Genomic DNA, 18,876 nt, shown 5'->3' with positions numbered 1-18,876 from the left:
ACCCAGAACTTATATCACACAGACAGTAGAAGCTAGCATGAAAATTTAGCATACTTATAAAATTAACTTAAATTTTTTTTAAATTGAATGAGAATTGGCAAATTAGGAGATTTAATTTGCTTAGCTAGGCTACATTTGAAAACGATTTTTCTCTAAAGTTACAGTTATTTCACCAAGTGGTGGTTATGTTTGCGTATTAGGTTTAAACCACCCCATTATAAGCTCATGCACAAATAAACCTACCTGACTGCCAAATACTGCAGGGGCACAGCAATTAGCACCAGGCTACCGATTCCACTTACCAACACTGTCCCATCTCTTCTTGCTAACGTTACTTACACATACAACCATTCCATTTAAATCAGCAGTTTTCTACAAGTGACTCTGCACCAAACAATTTACAAAAAAAAAAACGTTGACCGAACCATACGTCTAACACCACCAAACGAAAAGAACACTAGAGAATACTGAAAGCAAAAAACATGCATGCTATAACTAACTACTAACATTGTACCAAACTACGGACATGAAGTGAAGAACCGAAAAACCATTGACTGGAAAAACATTGACTGACAACCGCAACCACACCCCTAACACCACTGATCGAAAAGAATAGACTACTAGAAAATACTGAAAGCAATGAACATGCATGCAAAAACCACTAACAGTGTACCATCTGTCTTGCTAACATTTCTAACACGTGACCGCTCTATTTAAATCAGTTGAATCAGTAGTTTACTACAGATGAATCTGCACCAAACAGTTTACGAAAAAAACATTGACAGAACCACACTCCTATCAGAATGAAAGTTTAGAACAGTACAGTAAATATGTTGTCAACGAAACATAAAAGTCTGTTATCTGTGAACCCCCTGAGATGGTGAGCCCGAGGGCCGGGCCCTTTTGGTCCCCTCCCCTTTAGACACAGCATTGGTTGATCATTATTCACAACGACCAAATACCATTTAGTGGAATTTGTTGAATGATATAATTCTAATCACTGTATAAGCAAAAACTACAAACTGTCAATCTCTGGTGTTTCGTTAATCTTTCTCTGGTTAATCTTCTACAAATATGCCGAATCGTATGAATTCAATTCAGAAAAAAGTTTTCATGGGAAAGTTGGAAATGACTGTAATTATCCATGATATATCAAGCAAATACACAGCTTAATAACATCATGGGATGAGGCAGGGCGTAAATTGTTTCAAAAACATATAGCATCGTAGTAATTGATAAAACTTTCTTAACTTAACAGTGAAATTTTTCTTTTTGTGTTATACTAATATTGTCAAAAAAGTTTGCTCTAAAAAATGCTATTTATTCTGTTTCAGATCTGCACTACGTGATTGGCATACTAAGTGTCGTTACTGCAATTTTTATCGTGTTATCAGGGATATTTTTCAGGTTAGTACAACCGTGGTAATAATTGTGGTCACAGGTCTCCAACGATGTGGTATGTGGCGTGATTATGCAACAAAGTCGTTGGGCAATTGTAAATCTAACGAATGTAAAGTGACTAGTGCGATCAACATACACTTTCTCAGATAGTAACTAAGTTTCAGAGAAAACCATTTGACAGCGATTTAGTAGCAACTTCAAAAATAAATTTTGAGTAGCAGTGGACAACTTAAAAGCAGTGAACAAGTTTAAATCACTTTATCGTCAAGATACACCCACCAATGGCGTCAAAATTGTTAAAACTTGCAGTATTGCGGTCCAATGGGCTGTGTTACAATTTGTACAACTCTATGTTTTTAAAAAAGAAATTGCGCATTTTTTGGATTTTAGTCAACCCAAAAGTCGTTTTAACGTACCATTGATGGCGTTTGAAGTTATTTTAATGTAAAAAAGAATTTATGGGATCAGAAATTATTTCTATCATCAGAAAGTAATATGCACAGGCTTAAAACAAATTAGAAATATTGTTACAAAACTATTTTAATGTTGCTGTTGGTTGCTTAAAATCGCCAAGTTACTGTACACTACTTATTTAGAATAATCTTTCGTAACGAATGATGGCGAGTGGAAAAGTTGCCTTGTGTAAGATTGAACTAAATTTTGAAAGTTTATGCAAAATCGTGGCATACAGATATCGACACAAATATTTAATGCTTAATTTGTATGGCATGACGAAGCAAAGTCATTTTTTGTTTCGTTTCCTTTGCGTCACTGCTATGCTTGCTACCAAGAAGACATGTCTTATTTTTACCCCTTTTCGTTAATTAATTATGTAATTTTTAGAACCAACCTATATATCATGGTCTAATGATCTCTTTCGTGGTCAGGTTATATAGAAAGGAAAGAAACAAACGGCTGACAATGTGGAATGTAAAATCAGAAGATATCCGCCTGGAAAAGATTCAATGGAACGGAGTTGAAGCAATAAAAACAACACCTACAACTCAGGTTTGATCAAAAGATGTTCGTTTTCTTTAATTTATTTTCTGTTGGACGTCATATCAGCAAGATTACAGGCCTAGTTCTCGTTATGTTTTGCAAAGTCACCATTGCATTCTAATTTTTAATGTTTAATTTTTTTAAAGATCAGTAGTTTTACACAGTAAAAATTTTGTTAGACCCATACCTGGCAATTTTGACCTTGGGACATTCTAATAAGGCTTGGCATATCACCATTTATACAATTTTAACATTCTTGCTGCAACTGATAGAGTAAGCTAGGTGATATGCTCTACCAAATGGACATTAAGTTGTATTTGATCTTAAAAATAAAGGGTGGGGTATCTGCTGCAACAGTTGCATAACTGCACAAGCTATAGTTTTATAAATCAAAATGTTACTAGTTAATAATAATACATAACTTATTTGCATGTGCTGTATCGTTGTACTATTTCTAGAAGAAGTTTTTTTTCAAACTTACTTTCACCAGACTGTTTAATTTTCAGTTTAATTTTCAGAAACAAACTCATGATTACAAGCCTTTGGAAGTCATTGATGAAAAGTGTCAACTGAGTGCGAAAAAAACGAAACACTATTACACACCAACTGGATATTATAAAGGAAGGATGGTGGCTGTGCAGAAGTATAGAGCAAGAAGAATGTCTTTGGATAAAAGAAGTTTGTTGAGCGATTTAGACCAGGTTATAATCTATATGATTACAATAACGATCACAAAAGTCTACAGTCTACATATGAAATGCAAGATATCGGAAACAATGCACTTAAGAAACTTAGTTCTGTCTACATTTTCGTAAATTAATTATCAAAATCATCGTTAAAGAAAGAAAAAAAAAAAAAAATTGATTGACATCAAGGGTTGCAACTTTTTACCGCATCAAATGAAGGTTCTTCTATCTTTATTGCAAAATTTATATGTTGCAACTTAAAATATTCTTTATCAATCATTTCGGTTGTTTAATTTGGCTACATTGAGCATTAAAGGGTCAAGTAAAAGTAATTTCCTATACAAAGTCTACACCTTAACAATAGCCATTGTGGCGCAAAAAAGATGTTGTTTTCAAACTCAACAAGTATTAGGCCTAGGCTATATTTTACTGGTCTACATTTATATATTTTGAAGCACTTTTACTATAGCCAGAGGTACTTTTTTCTCAAACTATTCTAAAGCACGCCACAACATTTACATTGTTTTCCAGTTAATTTTCAACTCAACCAGCCCAACTTTCGGTTCAATAAAATAACTATGCTTTGTCAATGGTTCCTGCAGAATATTCAAAGTTCAAAATGAAGGATTTCTAACAAGAATAACAATAGAAGTTCAGCACCGTACTTATAAGTTTGATCTTAGCTAATCATTTGAAGACAGATCTTTCTGAGATGCTGAGAGGGTTAAATTTTAAAAACTATTGCAAAAAGATAATTTGCGCAGCATATCATATCACAAAAATTATTACACAAAAGCAAAAAATAATATTGTCTTGCCAATGGGCGACGAGCAACTGCTGATCAAACACAAGCGTTGCTGAATATCTATTCCATACAAGTGATTGATCATTTTGTAAATGAGCTACTGATGTATGCCACATTCTAGTAATCATTTTTTAAATTCAATTGCAGCCATTTTATTCATTACAGATTTTCAAAATTAACCATGAACACATTTGTAAGTTCTACGGGTCCCACCAAGGAGGAGGATACGTAACAGTATTAACCGAATATTGCACACGAGGTTCGTTGCAAGATCTTCTTTATGATCAATCGGACTGGGACGACGTCTTCAAGTGAGTTCTTCCGTCTTTACAGCAACTTTAGTTTTGAAATTAATAAAAACAAATAAGACTGTGACGATTTTTTTTATAAAGCTTGAAATTTTGCCTGACTCGTAACTTTCCAAAATAGATTGTTTGATAATATTTTTGTTTAAAAAAACCTAGAGGAATGATTATTAGTAATTTCTTGTTATAGTTTTAATAAGATTCACGCATTTTTTTAAGGTCACCTTGGTTAATTTCCTCCTTTGAACAGCAGACATAAATTGAACAACTTCTTTCATGGTTCTTAAAATTTTGTGAACAATGTTTTCTAATTGTATTTTTTTTTTATAGAAATTCGTTGATCTTTGATATCGTCAAGGGAATGCTGCATCTTCACCAAACTGATATCGGATCTCATGGCAACCTCAAACCGTCTAACTGCCTTATCGACAGCAGGTTTATGGTCAAGATAACTGATTTCGGAATCATTGGACAAAGATTTAAAGTCAAAGAAAGAAGACCAAAAATGAATGGAGTAGCGCAAGATTCCTTTCAAAGTAATAGTCCTGAACAGTAGCCTATTGTTTTATTGAATTAATGCGCAAAATTAAGTGGCAAATTATACTTTGTTTGAATATCGTTGAAGTAATTATTGAATCAAAAGTAAGTAATCCAACAGACGCCTGAAAATTGCGTGAAGCAGTGAATTGTATGTGGTGAAATTACTTGGTGGAACTTGATACGTTTCTTGATGACGCGTCAATATTTTATGAACTCTGCGCAGAAAAGCTCTGGACAGCCCCAGAATTGCTGCGGGTAGTTACGCCACCACAGGAAGGGACGAAGAAGGGAGATGTTTATAGTTTTGCGATTATAGCGCAAGAGATTCTATATCAAAGAGGAGTGTTTTATCGAAGAGAAGATTCTCTTTCTGCAGAAAGTACGATATTTCTTGAGTTTGTAGAATTACAGTATAAGAACGGAAAGCTTTCATTTTTTCAAAAAGTTTTTGATTCTTCTTCTCTCGTGTTGTCGCTATATGTCAGGGCATCCGTTGGTTAGCCACTGCCTGGTGTCGTCATCGATGGAAATTAGGCCTTCCATACCATAAAGTTTTTGATTGAATAGGCCATAAGCATAGAAACAATTCATTAAATGTAATTTAAAAGTATGAGCTTTTTAGAGCTATGTTTGGGTTTGGACATGTGAAAATCGCTATTAAACTATGATTATTTTTTTCCAATCTCTTCACTTTAATATACGAAAAGAAAACATTGAAGTGCTTATAAAGATATAACCTGTAATTTAATAATCGTCATTATTAAAGTGTTGTTGCTGGTTTAAAGATGTTGTTGAGGTTATTCAAATAAACAACACAATTTCTTCCCCAATGACGGTCAACTCTAGGGCGGTAAGAAATCTATTCAATACAAGCTTAAACTAAACAAATAACTACGAACAGGGGATTTTCCTTTGTCATCACATTAATAATTTCCTAAGACTGTATTGTAATGTATTTAATTGTTTCAACTTTTTTAGACATTGTTCAAAAATTAATGGCACTTCCAAGCGATGAACGAGAAGCATTTCGGCCTACATTGCAGGACGACGATGATATTGTCATCCATGAACAATGGAGAAAAACTTTGACTAGATGTTGGGCAGAAAATCCACGAGACCGTTTTGACTTTCAAGAAATATACCAAATAGCCATGGGACTTCAAACGTAAATGTTGTAAGAGTGGCGTAGAACACCAGTAAACTTTTCGTTTTTATTTCGATTGTTTACGTTTAAAGTTCTTTTCTAACTGTAACCTATGTAAAAAGTTATGTTTCAAAATAAACCCTTTTTCCTTTTAATATTGCAGTGAAAATACTTTGATCGATAGCCTGATTCAACGACTTCAAAAATATTCCATCCGTTTGGAGGAAAAAGTAGAAGAAAAAACTGAGCAATATAAAGCGGAAAAGGAACGATCTGACAGCTTACTTTACCAAATGCTTCCAAAAACGGTTGCAAATCGACTGAAAGTTAATACAGTACGTGCTAAATTTACATTTAGTATCTAGGAAAAGTTCCTATTAGGCTACGTGTTTTGCATGAGTTTGGGTACTCAGTTACTTGCACCATGGCCACACTAACCAAAAACTCGTGTTTCTTTGCATTTGTGCTGTAGTTCTCAGCTCTTTGGTTTCAAGTTGAAAGCGGGGCTCGCCGTAACATTCTTACACATAGATTTTAGTTCAATAAATTACATAAAAACAATGAGTTCAAGCATTACTTAAATTTTCATTTGGTAAAGAATCTACATTGCAATACACTTTACCCATTGCCCATTCCATTCATGAATTTACTCAAATTTGCTACTCTCGTCACAAGCAGCTATTCCAATTGCGTTTATCAAGTTACTGCAGTTTGTAATGTAAAGCAAACATGAAAAGTCACATTTCATGGTTTGAAACCGAAAATCATTTTTTTATGACTTTATAACTTTTTATAAAAGTCGCTTTTAAACGTGTTTTTTTCTTCGTCATGGGTTTTACAGCATTCTGTGTTATAAATTATATTACTTCAACTTCTTGTAATGATCTTATACTCAAAAACATCACAAGTAGAATTTTAAAGACGTTGCCAATTGAAATAATGACGCAGGTTGGTAATAATAGCACTGGTGTCGAGTGATGCCATTTTATAAGTTGTTCACTTCAAAGAACTAAAGTGCTATGACAAGGTTAAAGCCAAAACACTTTCTTAGATATGTTATAGAGTGATAGCTATAAGATCTTTAGTAAGGAAACCTAACGGTTTGGTTTTTCGATGGAATCCAGACAACTTCAATATTTTATTTGTTTTTAAATGAAGGATGTCATGCCGGAATCGTACAGTCGGGTTACCGTCTACTTCAGTGATATTGTTGGATTTTCTGCAATTTGCCACAAAAGTCAACCTTTGGAAGTTGTCCAAATGCTCAATGACTTGTACACGATGTTCGATCAGATAATCGACGAATTTGATGTTTATAAGGTCAGTGGAGTTTGTGGAATAAAGGCGAATTGACAACATTCCCTTTAAAGTGAATTGAATCGCTCGAATTAACATGTCTGAAATATTAAAGCCAATGCGTCTTCATTCTTTATGTAAATGACATTAAGATCAAGTTTTCAATGATAATTATTTATTTCAAGATTAAAACTAAAACTGACAGTCCTAAAAACACAAATGCAAAATGTCAAGTTAGAAAAAAGTCTTTTGAACAAATCAAATATTTTCTAAGAGCAGTGCTTCATTTTAATTACTCCTTGCATTCGGTGAAAGTATTACTTATCTGAAGATAAATTATGAGCCTGGGACGTCAGCGGCACGAAATCACTTAACCAAACCTTGACAGGTTGAGACCATTGGTGACGCCTACATGGTCGTATCCGGTCTGCCGATCAGAAATGGCAACGACCACGCACGTGAGATTGCAAAGATGGCAATTCGCCTTCGGGACAGCGTGTGCAATGATTTTATAATCAGGTAAACAGAGTATGTGTAATTGTGTATTGTGCAACATCTTGCATTGCAATTTGGCTTGTTGTTCAATTTAAAAAGCATCTAAGGTGGCTAAAATCAAAGGTATTGATATTAAGACATCTTTTTATCAAGCCTTAAGGTGATAGACATCGTTTTCTTATATTGCCTTCTCATAAATGCCAAAATTTTTTCAACCTGTATTTTTGAAGCAAAAAATACTGTATTGTAATGAAAGAGATAGCTACTGTTTGCTTACCACTAAAATGAATAAATGCGACTAATCTTGACAGACATATGCCCAACGATACATTGAGATTACGAATCGGGATCCATACTGGGCCTGTGGTGGCAGGCGTGGTAGGTTTGAAGATGCCAAGATATTGTTTATTTGGTGATACAGTCAACACTGCTGCAAGGATGGAACAAAGTGGCAAGGGTAAGTTTGGAACTAGTTGAAAACGGTTCGGTTATAGGTAAATTGTTCGTAAACAGTTGTTCGTAAAACAATTCTTCGTAAAGCATTTGTTCGCATACATCAATTCTTCGTACAGGTGAATTGTTCGTAAACAGGTGATAGGTCAATTGTTCGTGAACAATTTTTCGCAACAGCAAGGTTTGTGTTAAAATTTCCGATGAAGGTGCATAATGCAAGTTTTCGTGAATAACCAAGTTACAACAACATAAAAAAATTAGCACAATGAAAAAGTGCAATTTTTGTTATTCATTCGAATACAACAATTGTCTGTGTTTAGCAATTCTTAGCTTACACTACCAATACTACTTTAAGTAACTTCGTACAAATTGTCTACCAGCCAAGTTTAGTATGAAGTATTGTGTTAACTGTTTTACGAACAATTGTTTGCAAACAATTAGCATTACGGTCAATTGCATGCACGAAGAAATGCTTTACAAAGAATTGTGTTACGACGACTTAATTTTACGAACAATTGTATACGAACCATTGTTTTACGAACAATTGTTTACGAAAAAACGTCGGACACCGTTGAAAACACTTCATAACTTTTTTTTATAATAATTTTGAGAAATTTATAAGCCTAAGGTATTGTCCAAAAGGAAACATTCTTATAAGTCTTGCATTGTTATAAATACAAGTACGACACCGGAAATTATACATGATTTAGTTGTGTATTTCAGTATTGAATCAAAACAAAATGCGAGCTTTATAGCTTATAAAACGATAGCAATCTACCTTTGGTTGGGAGGCGGGCTTGCTTCGCATTAGTTTACATGCGGTCGTTTCACAATATGGTTCAGAACTATTTCAGAACTACAGCTTACGGGCAGTTTACTGCTTGTTCTGTAAATAATTGTGTAGCCATATCCTAGTATTCAAATAAAAAATAATAAAATTGTTATGTAAGTTCTTTTAAAGCTATCCACTAAGCACATACAATTATTGAGATAAACACACGGTTATTTGTCGTGCTGTGACTTAAAAGAAAATAGAGATAAGAATTCATCTGTAAATTTAAACCAATAGATTTTTGTTTTTGACGACTGTTTTTCTATTGTCACGTTTGGCAATAATTGCTCATAAAACTTTCCAATACCGCATCTTAATGGTAGTGCAATGTCAGTTAAAACTTGACAAGGAATGCGTAGTGCTGTCAGAGTTATACGTCTCTGTCTAGAAATAAGTTGATAAATCTTCCGAATGTAACCATCAGCGTGATATGTAAAAATGTCTACATCTTCAACAACACAAAAAGTGATTGCTTAAAATTACAAAAATATGTGCGTTTCGTGTATTTTCATTTTAAATCTTCGAATATTCTTGTTGTCTCTTCGCGTCATAACATTTAAGACCTTGCTCAAACTTTTTATTTATTGGTTCTTTTTATGACACGAATCAGCCAATTGCAGATTTCTTTTCTATATCCATTCATTATCCCTTTTTGAACTCACGAGTTGAAAACGCCGGTTTGAAAATTTATTGCGATATTGAAACAGGAAAGTGAATGAAATATCAGTATGTAACAGCCGATTCCAAAAGAAATAGAATAAACTAGGCGTGGCTTTGTTAACAAGCGCAAAGGTCAGTAAGCAAATGGAAATTGCTACTGTTAATAACCACTTTGATACTACAATTATCACCTCACCGTCTTTCTAAAGCTAAAACTTTTCCTTTTCTTTGCACTGTAATTTCATTATTAACAACTTTGCTAAAATGTTCTCTTCCAGTCAAAGATTGTAATTAACAGCCTGCGTTCAATATTTGGTTTAATTCCAACACATGTCTTTAAATTAATGACAGCCTAGTCAAAGCAAAATTGCTGCACGTGAACTTAAACATCAGTTAAACAACAGGCGAGCAAGCATGTAAAATGCCGTGGTTACTGCATTCCATTCGCTCCCAAAAACAGCGAAGACGAATGGTATTTTGCTCCATGCTTGGAATGTCAAATCAAAAGAAAATTTGAAAAAAAAAAATTTCCGATTGTTAAATTCCAAAAATGAGCAGCAAACTGCAATTGGGTATAAGCCTGTCTAACACGAGTGGTTTGCAGTGAAGTAAACGAGATTATTGTCGTTTCCAGCTAAAGATGTGACAGCTTATGTTATGAATTTGGCAGATTGAGAATTAATTATCATGATTGAATAGTTACATTTGCAAGTATGCAATAAAAAATCATCAAATTTCCTCTTGTTCTTTTTTCTAGCAGCAAGTCATTTTGGCTAAGCTACAGGTTCTATATTAGCATTAAAGAAATTGGAACTTTGCAATGTATCGAGAGTTTCTCATAAAAAAAACTTTCTAAAAATAATTAATTAAACTACAAGCATGTAAGAGCTTGCGCGTCGACCACTTTAAAAACAGTGCTCTATTGCAAAGACGGAGTTACATATTAACTCATCTCATCCTGTACTTCAAGATGTTTTCACATTAAACCAGACCCAGCACCTTAAAATTTCTTAACAATGCAACAAAAACAATAAATTATATACGCAACAGAAAGGTCGTACAATGCACATTGTACTTTTGAAGAATTGCTGCATACAGGAATATAAAAAAATACTGTCTACAGGTGAGCTATAATATGGTTTTGCAACAAGGGTAGTTTCATTTGGTCATTTTTGTAATAATTTATTGATTATTTTTCAGAACTAAAGATCCACATATCTCCCCATACCAAACAGATTCTGGATCAATTTGAAACGTTCAATTTGAAAAAACGAAAACACAGCGTAACACTAAAGGTATCAACGGAATGTAGACAAGCATTACTGCGTTGGAACGAGTTGACAAAAAAATTGACTGTTGAGATGGAACGATCTTCCTGGTGTTAGCGTCAGCACTACCTGACTACTCACTATAGAACAGCAAGCATTGTGTTTCGCTAACCATACCGGTGTAGCCTCCACACTAGCCATCAAGACTTTTCTAAAAACACGTGTTTCTCAGGAGTCGAGTGTAGCAAGAATTGACAGCGATAGACACGTGTTTCGCCCATGAGACTGAGCTCATCAGTATCGCACCACTAATTCATGCCACGTAGTTCTCAACCGCCGTCTGATGAGCCCAGCCTCATGACCGAAACACGTGTCTATTGCTGTCAATTCTTGCTACACTCGACTGCAAAGAAACAAAAGCACAGACTGACGAAGGAGATAGGGTTTCACGAATAATAGCTTACACGAAAGTTCAGAAAATAAGAGAACAATATTCAGTCCGACACTGAACGTTTTCAAATGTTCAATCAATTACTTTTAATGCAAGCTTTGGTGTTTAAATAACTTGCAAACGGATGAAACCAAAACAGGTAAAGGAAGAAGAAAATGAGATGTCTTTGCAACACTATATTTTGTTTGCAATATTCTGCAGGAATGAAAAAAATTGGAAGATTATAAAAAAGAGGGAAATGTTTTTATTATGGGTAAATCAAAAAAACAAAACAAAATAAAACCACTAAATTGAAACTCAATTAAGGTTATAAAAATCTGTTATTATACTTCTTAGGGACTCGGTGAATGGAATACGTGGTGGTTAATTGGCGAAAAGAACCCTCCTAGTCATTTTGAGTCTATGGAAGAAGAAGCTAGTGCACCGGTCGTTGACATTTACGTGCACAAATGCAACAACAGGCAACCCAATCAGAGTGTTTCTTCTTCAGTCAGTAGCTTGTCCGAGACTGCTCTTATCACAGAATCTTCAACGGAGTCTTCAACAGAGTCTACATTTGAGGCTGAGAGTGGCGCAAACAAACCAAACTTCAACAAAAACACTCAAACAAAAGAAGCAAGAAAATCGAATGGATTTGTCATCCCGGCCAGATATAGGCCCTCATGTCACGCCAACTCCACCAAGCAACGAAGACACGGTTCAGCAGTCACACCCCTTCTTGTCATGCCCCGTAGAGACAACTGCAAGGGTACAGAATCTTTACAATTCAAAGCTGAACAACTCGGTCTGATGACTCCAACAGATGACTACACTACAATTGGCGCCATTTTTTGACCTCGTGCTATTTTCTATAACTTTGTTATTTATTTATGAAACAAAATTTTTCTTGTTTTTGTTAAGTTGTATCAAATATATGTTTATCATTATGATTATTACAAAATCACGTACGGTACCTTTAAAACGTAACATTACTGACGTTATGAAACAGTGTTTTGTCACTTTTTATTTATTTACAAAACTAATTTCTTTATTTACTTCACAGTGTAGATTCTAACGATCTGTTTTAGCCTGATGCTGCGAGTTCGTTGTGGCAATATCGGCATCAGGCTAAAACAGATCGTTAGAATCTACGCTGTGAAGTAAGCAACGATCATGGTGCTAAAAGCGAAACTCAATCAATTGCATAATTTCTGTATAAAATTCATAGTTAAACTTGTCAAGAATCATCAAAACTGTGTCAGTATTATTTTGAACGAGACAGGGCTATTATATGTTCCTACGTATGTCTAACACAAGAACAAAGTGAGGAATGATTTAGTCTTCGAATAAAAAAAATTAAAAACGCAAAAACTACACAGTTTTCTAAATATAGGTCTATTTCATATTTGAAATTTCTAGCCAAATAAGTCGCTCGAAAACAAATAACTCTGCAACCTTTTCTGTACCTGTATAAGCTAAAAGTAAAAGACAAACGGAGAGGAGAAACTGATATTTCTTGCACTTTTTGCACACTAACGTACTAACTGTTAGCCTATTACTGCATTACATAAAATCGTTTGATAACGACACTTGCTTGTTTTATATAAAAACGGAAAATACAGTAGCAACTGTATCGATTTTTGCGAAAAATGTAAATTTAATTTGGTTGCAGTGGAAAGCGCAGCATGTCTAAGTGCATCTCCACTGAAAAATGACATGTTATGTTGTTCACTGTTTATCTCCATTTAAAAGAAAAGGTAAAGTAATATAACCAATTCATTAGAATGTTACCAGGCGTTATCACTGCATAGGTGTGGTGGTAAAGGAATCGGCTTTAAAAAGATTACTTTTTATTGCTTTGCTCAGTATCTGGTATATCGCAGTGACTTTATCATTGTATTCATAGTTTACTCTTACCAATATCATGGAGTCATCTTATTTTGAACACTTAATCGATGATTCACTTTTAGAATGTTGCCGACAAATGATTTGAAAAAATACAAGTATTTGTGATATGTATGTCTCTTACGTTCAATTGTCTGTTTCATTTGAACTTTATTATTCACATTGTTTAACAACGTAAACTTGTTTTTAATAAAGATTAATATTTTAATAAACTTTTTTATTATTACAATAAAGGATTTATTTCAAAACGTAACGTTTAGCTGCCACTACACTGTAGGGTACGTGTAGCCTATACGTTGAATACTTTGTTGAACCTGTAGCCTATCTTCCTTCTTCTATAGCAGCATTTACCCATTTTACTGAGAAAGCTACCTGTACTTTGTGTGGCAAAAGTTCTGAAGTAAAATAGTGTCAATTCATTAATCCCCTAAATGAATCCGAATGGTCTTTGTTGCATCCAGGCGTAAGCTTGGCGATTAATATCTTAAAGGTTTTCTTGCACTCCCGACCGCTTTATCTGCACTGGTAAGGTAAATCCATGGTTGGCCAATGTAGTTTTTATCGCTTAGAGATACTCACCTGGGGTTGTCAGCTTTTAGTATATTCACATAAATACCGCAAGTATCCACTACTAGTATCAGAAGTAAGTATCATCATGCATACAACTATAAGGTCTAAACGTTACTGCTTTGTCGCAACATATATAGACTCACAACATTATGATAGAGCAATGGCACAAAACATAAAGTTTCTGAGGTGCTTCAAGTTTATTCTGTGCGAATCATTTGATTTATAGGCAGTATGCCATTGTCAAGAAACTACGTTTAGCAATATTCGAGCAATAAATTCTGCGTCAACACTAACAACAAGATCAAATCAACACTTAAAATATTTTTTTCAAAAATCGAAATCCATAATTTCAAAAAGACTTCATTTTGCTCAGTTATGTTTAGGAACTTTTTCCAGAAGGTGGTCAGACTTCACATTGCACTTTTCTGCATACTCTTCGTCTGTGATAAGGTACTTTGACAAAGCGTTTTGAAATTGTTCAAAACTGCACATAGCCTCTTCACATCCTGGTATAACTTTCTCTTCTTGCTGGTATAAAACACGAACAAAATGGTTTTTCTTTTTATCGTTATCTTCTTTTTCATAAAGTTCTAAAGTGATGTTGGCTCCATAAGGGGTCCACAGTGATTCCTCGATACCAAGAGCATGTCGCAAAGGCATCACAGTGGTATCATGGCCAGAAAATAAACACATCTTAGTTTTCCAAGAATCATTTATTGAAGATTTCATATTATCCACAAACAGGTTGAGCAAAGGCCCAATTCCTAGTCTCAACGCAGTCTCCCTGAAACGCACGATAATTTCCCAAAAGATTCAAAGAATATTTAAACTTAAATTATTTGTAAGATTTTAAAACGTAATTCAAACCTCTTGAAATTTTAACTGTAAAAGCGTTGAGTCAAATTACATTAGTGCGACGTTATCTATGACCGCGGTAGGCTGCACATAAAAAGGAGGAGTATCCTTAATAGTAGCCTACATAGTCAGCCTATCGACACAAAATGTCCAGCATTGTTGTGGCCCAGGGCCGGATTTAGCTGATGAGGGCCAGGGCACTTTTAGATCGGGGGGCCCCCGTGCAAAAATTTTTTTCAAGCCTACGGCGCGAAAAACCATCTCTACGTCTACAGTAGCATCAGTCCAGTACTGCACAGCATTTTGCAGAAACTTTAAAGGCCAAAAGGAAAAGAATAACACAAAATCACATCACATAAAGGGGGCCGGGGCAACTGCCCCCTCTGATCCCTCCTAAATCCGGGCCTGTTGTGGCCAGACCAACAAGTTGTAGAAGTCAAGAATTATCAAGTTCATGTTTGCGTCATTAAGCGGTTTATATCATTAAGCTGGGTTATATGTTTGCAAAAGCAAAAACAAAAACAGCGGTTGAGAATTATGTGGCAAGAACTAGTGGTGCGGTACTGATGAACCCAAAAAGTTTACAACACTTTTTTTATACATGATCTTAAACTGACTGAGTTGTAATATTCTTATCACGTCTGTAAAGATCCATGGAAGTAATGAAGGCTACAACATATACCTACGTTACCTAGTCTCGTGAAAGCCAGCATAGAGGTGGTCCATGACTTTAATTGCGGCCATATCAACTCGCTTCAACATTTCAGGAATATTGAGCTCGGATGGAAGCAAGTCATGTGCGTGGTGTGACGCCAACGCGTCACGCAGCACAACCACATGAACTTCAGTCTCAGCTGGTATGCCGAATGCTTTTTGTATGTGGTGCCTCTAAGAACATTGTTGATTACAAAGAAACATTGTTGGTTTGATATTTTAGTTGGTTTTGAATCTTTATCCTCGGACTGACAAAGCCTTGGTAGATTATTCCTGGTAGTATCTCATGTTTGTAGAGGCTTTTGACGCAGGGCCGGTTACCGAGATTGGCAGAGTGAAGTTTCTGATTGTAGAAACGTTGTTGCCGGGAAATTATTTCATTCACTAGATGCCGCTGAATGGAAAGCAGTCCTAAAATGCGTTGTTCAAGCGCACATCCCGAAAGCCAAACCAGCACCGCGTGATCTTGAGTCGGGTGCTTAACTACTAAGCTAACGAGGTGAAGGTCAAAGAGAAACTGTTACAGAAATCTTGCTTACAGTGAGCCTCATTATAAAGAACAACATCACAATGTTACAATAAACAAAATTGCATTTGATACGTTTTTCTGCACTTTTGTGAACCTTCGTTGCCATTCCTGGGGTCGAGGAGCTCTGCTTCTTACCACCCTCGGGCATTGGCGGCGACACGGTTTAGATCAGGGGTTTTCAACCTCTCTTGCACCGCGACTCATCAGAGCAATCAATGTAGCCCGCAAACTACTCATAAAAATGTTCAATGAAAACGCGTATTTAATGTAAAATTTAATCAAATTTGATTCATGCCGACATCCGGTTTATGTCGTATTTTGCTGTTCTAATGTAAACTTTTGAAATCAAAAATGTCTTTTTGCTGTGTTATTACTGCTTTTATTACATTTCCTCCGATTAGTTCCATTTCCTGTCAAGCTTTGCCAGACTATAGGAGAAAAAAATCTTGAATAAAAGCTGCATTTTTGCCAACTGAATTTATAGCGATCATTTATGCATGTATTGAAATCAGTTTCACTGAGATAGTTGGTGCTCATCTACAAGCTTGTCAATGAGTCGAACTGTTGTTGAAAGAACTTTCATACAAAGTACACATTGAGGTTTTTCAATGCCATTGGAAACGATACTGAAAAATGTAAATTTGACATACGATTCCAAATAACCTCGCTTTTTCGTCATAGCATTATGACTGAAACCTTAGCTCGCACAAAGCAAAGTACAAGAACTAAGTGAATAAAATCGAAAGTTTTCCTATAATGTAACGTCTTAAAATTGAAAAAAGAATAGAGTAGGCTAACTCCAGGTCGAAGAATTGTTGATTGCGAAAAAACATAGTTCTTATTATTTTTTTGTAAAAATATTGAAAAAGCTACATTGGATTTTCAAGCGTCTCGCCACCCCCCGAAAAACGGCTTGCGACCCCCAGATTGAAAATTACTGGTCTAGATGTTCGCTTTTAATCCTTGCTTTTAATTTGCATTGCCTAATGAACAGCTGCAGCAACCTACATTGTATCAGCATTGTTTTAGTTTCATTTCCTAAACTTAAACTTAGAACTTAATTGATAAGATTGTGGATCCACAAACATAACCAATGGGGATTATGGGTGTCGGCCACTTCCTTTCAATGGTATCGCAAATTAGAAGCAACGCTTTGTGCATGTTTTGAACACTAAATAACAAATTCAGATCCAAATTATGGCCAGACGGCCCATTTTAGCAACATTTGTCCAATAAAAGTATCTATTGTACAGTAACATCTCTGCTTAGAGCTCTATCTTCTTAACAATTGCAATTCTTTCTTTTTCTTCTTTAACAAAATAATTATCATGTGGACGTGGTTGTTGAAAAACTAAATCTCAGTCATTGAAAAGTAGCCTACGTATGACAAATGTTAATTAGTTGGTCACCTCTTCTTTCAATCCATCTATGAGGTCAGGAAACCTCCAACTCCAGTGAGTGAGAGATTTGAGATATGCACATTTGTTAAAGTCAGGAAATAGGATTTCTGAATCCGTAGAAGCAATCTCTATAGGTATGGGGACATTTTGGCCAGGAAAAAGACCTAAAATCGATTCAAACGTTAAAACATTCTTTTAAGCACTACAATCAAAGAGCACATTAGAATAATTATGCAAGGTAAGGTCTAACTATTCATTTACATCATTATCAGCTCAGTGATCATGTGATTAGACTTTCAACTTTGATAGATTGAATCTTTATCCTCGGACTGGGAAAACTTCTTGCAGAGCTTAATCCTGGGAGTTTCGCATACTTGTAGAGGCTTCGGATCACTGACGCAGACCTGTCACCGAGACTGACAGAGTGAAGTTTCCAATTGTTGATGTCTTGTTGCCGGGGAATTATTCCATCCGTTAGATGCCCCTGAATGGAGAGCAGTCCTTAACATGCGTTGCTCAAGCGCACACCCCGAGAGTCGAACCAGCGCCGCTTGATCTCGAAGCGTCTTCGTTCCAGAAGTCACGCGCTAACCAACTGAGCTATCGGGGCTGAAGAGGTCTTTGAATTCAACTTATTTAATCACTTGATTCGAGAAAATTTAACAATTAATGCTCTGCAATGCATTGGTAACTATTCATGTAGGTTATGGTTTGATTGCAATATAGTTTTGATGAGTTGGACGTACCTGCCAAAGTGCAACGCGCCGACTCCACGACTCTCTTCACGCTTGTGCTGCGAACATAAACTTCATCGTTGAAAGTTGGAGATATAAATTTGAGCTGTGAGATGTACCGTTTTCTGAGAGTACAACCCAACTGATACATTTGCTCTGCACCTTTGCTGGTTAACTCGCCATGCTTCAAATCACCAGCCATAGCTTCTTGATGTTTATATTGCGTTTGTGAAACGTCAACAGTTTTCCCGTCGGGGTGCTTTGCATGGTAAGGCACATACGTATGACCGCCATGCTGCATCAATTCAGAGTCATACGTCACTTTTGGAAGGTATGCAGGTGAGCTCACTGGAGTTCTTGCTCCATGGCGAAACACAACTTGAACAAGTTTTAGTTTAAAATCGTCTTTGACATCGGTCTCAATTACGCTTGCTTTTTGAGCCTTTTTACAAATAGAATAGCCGTAACATGCCATGGACAAAACCCCAACTCCGGCTATTACAACTTTTTTCATTTTGTGAACTAAATTTTTTGTCTTGACAAAAAGTTAGAATGAACACAACAAAGCAAATTAGTCAACACAATTCAACATCACAATTTTTAATTTGTAGCCTAGCAGGCTACTCAAAATTAAACTGTAACAGCTCCATATTTTATCTTGTTTTCAAATAAAACAAACAAAAATTAAGTTGTGCTAAAATTACTAGTTAGTTTTTCGTCACACCTTCATGTGAGGTTCAGGTAGTGACACCTCAAACCACATTGATGGATGTTATTTGTCTAAGATGCAAAATTAAGAAGCTCTTATCGTGTTGGCACTTGGTAGCTATCATCATGTTCACTTAGAACAGCTCC

At 35.5% G+C, this 18,876-nt stretch overlaps 2 protein-coding genes across 2 annotated transcripts; one reads left to right on the top strand and one right to left on the bottom strand.

Annotated features, from left to right (window-relative positions):
• Window positions 1-2,956: 2,956 nt before the first annotated feature.
• Window positions 2,957-12,169, top strand: LOC145772563 (atrial natriuretic peptide receptor 1-like). Its single transcript, XM_082584426.1, has 11 exons — window positions 2,957-3,101; window positions 4,057-4,202; window positions 4,527-4,732; window positions 4,960-5,115; window positions 5,715-5,901; window positions 6,044-6,215; window positions 7,039-7,200; window positions 7,565-7,695; window positions 7,983-8,128; window positions 10,817-10,911; window positions 11,672-12,169. The coding sequence occupies exons 1-11, from the start codon at window positions 3,027-3,029 to the stop codon at window positions 12,167-12,169; spliced, it is 1,974 nt and encodes a 657-aa protein (XP_082440552.1). The 5' UTR covers window positions 2,957-3,026.
• A 1,989-nt stretch (window positions 12,170-14,158) lies between these two features.
• LOC145772562 (lysophosphatidic acid phosphatase type 6-like) lies at window positions 14,159-18,535 on the bottom strand. Its single transcript, XM_082584425.1, has 4 exons — window positions 18,034-18,535; window positions 17,297-17,451; window positions 15,336-15,532; window positions 14,159-14,573 (listed from the first exon to the last, which is right to left on the bottom strand). The coding sequence occupies exons 1-4, from the start codon at window positions 18,533-18,535 to the stop codon at window positions 14,159-14,161; spliced, it is 1,269 nt and encodes a 422-aa protein (XP_082440551.1).
• Between the last annotated feature and the right edge of the window lie 341 nt (window positions 18,536-18,876).

The sequence above is a fragment of the Aplidium turbinatum genome, chromosome 6 (assembly GCF_918807975.1).
Source record: "Aplidium turbinatum chromosome 6, kaAplTurb1.1, whole genome shotgun sequence".
Lineage (NCBI taxonomy): Eukaryota > Metazoa > Chordata > Ascidiacea > Aplousobranchia > Polyclinidae > Aplidium > Aplidium turbinatum.
This window is presented reverse-complemented; position numbering and strand designations above follow the sequence as displayed.

Coding starts and splice junctions, on each gene's coding strand:
- LOC145772563 (XM_082584426.1), top strand. CDS start 3,027: ATGGTGGCTGTGCAGAAGTATAGAGCAAGAAGAATGTCTTTGGATAAA. Junction 5,116..5,714: donor AGATTCTCTTTCTGCAGAAA/GTACGATATTTC, acceptor CAACTTTTTTAG/ACATTGTTCAAAAATTAATG. Junction 8,129..10,816: donor GATGGAACAAAGTGGCAAGG/GTAAGTTTGGAA, acceptor ATTATTTTTCAG/AACTAAAGATCCACATATCT.
- LOC145772562 (XM_082584425.1), bottom strand. CDS start 18,535: ATGAAAAAAGTTGTAATAGCCGGAGTTGGGGTTTTGTCCATGGCATGT. Junction 17,452..18,033: donor GGCGCGTTGCACTTTGGCAG/GTACGTCCAACT, acceptor AATCGATTTTAG/GTCTTTTTCCTGGCCAAAAT. Junction 15,533..17,296: donor TAGATGGATTGAAAGAAGAG/GTGACCAACTAA, acceptor CAATGTTCTTAG/AGGCACCACATACAAAAAGC.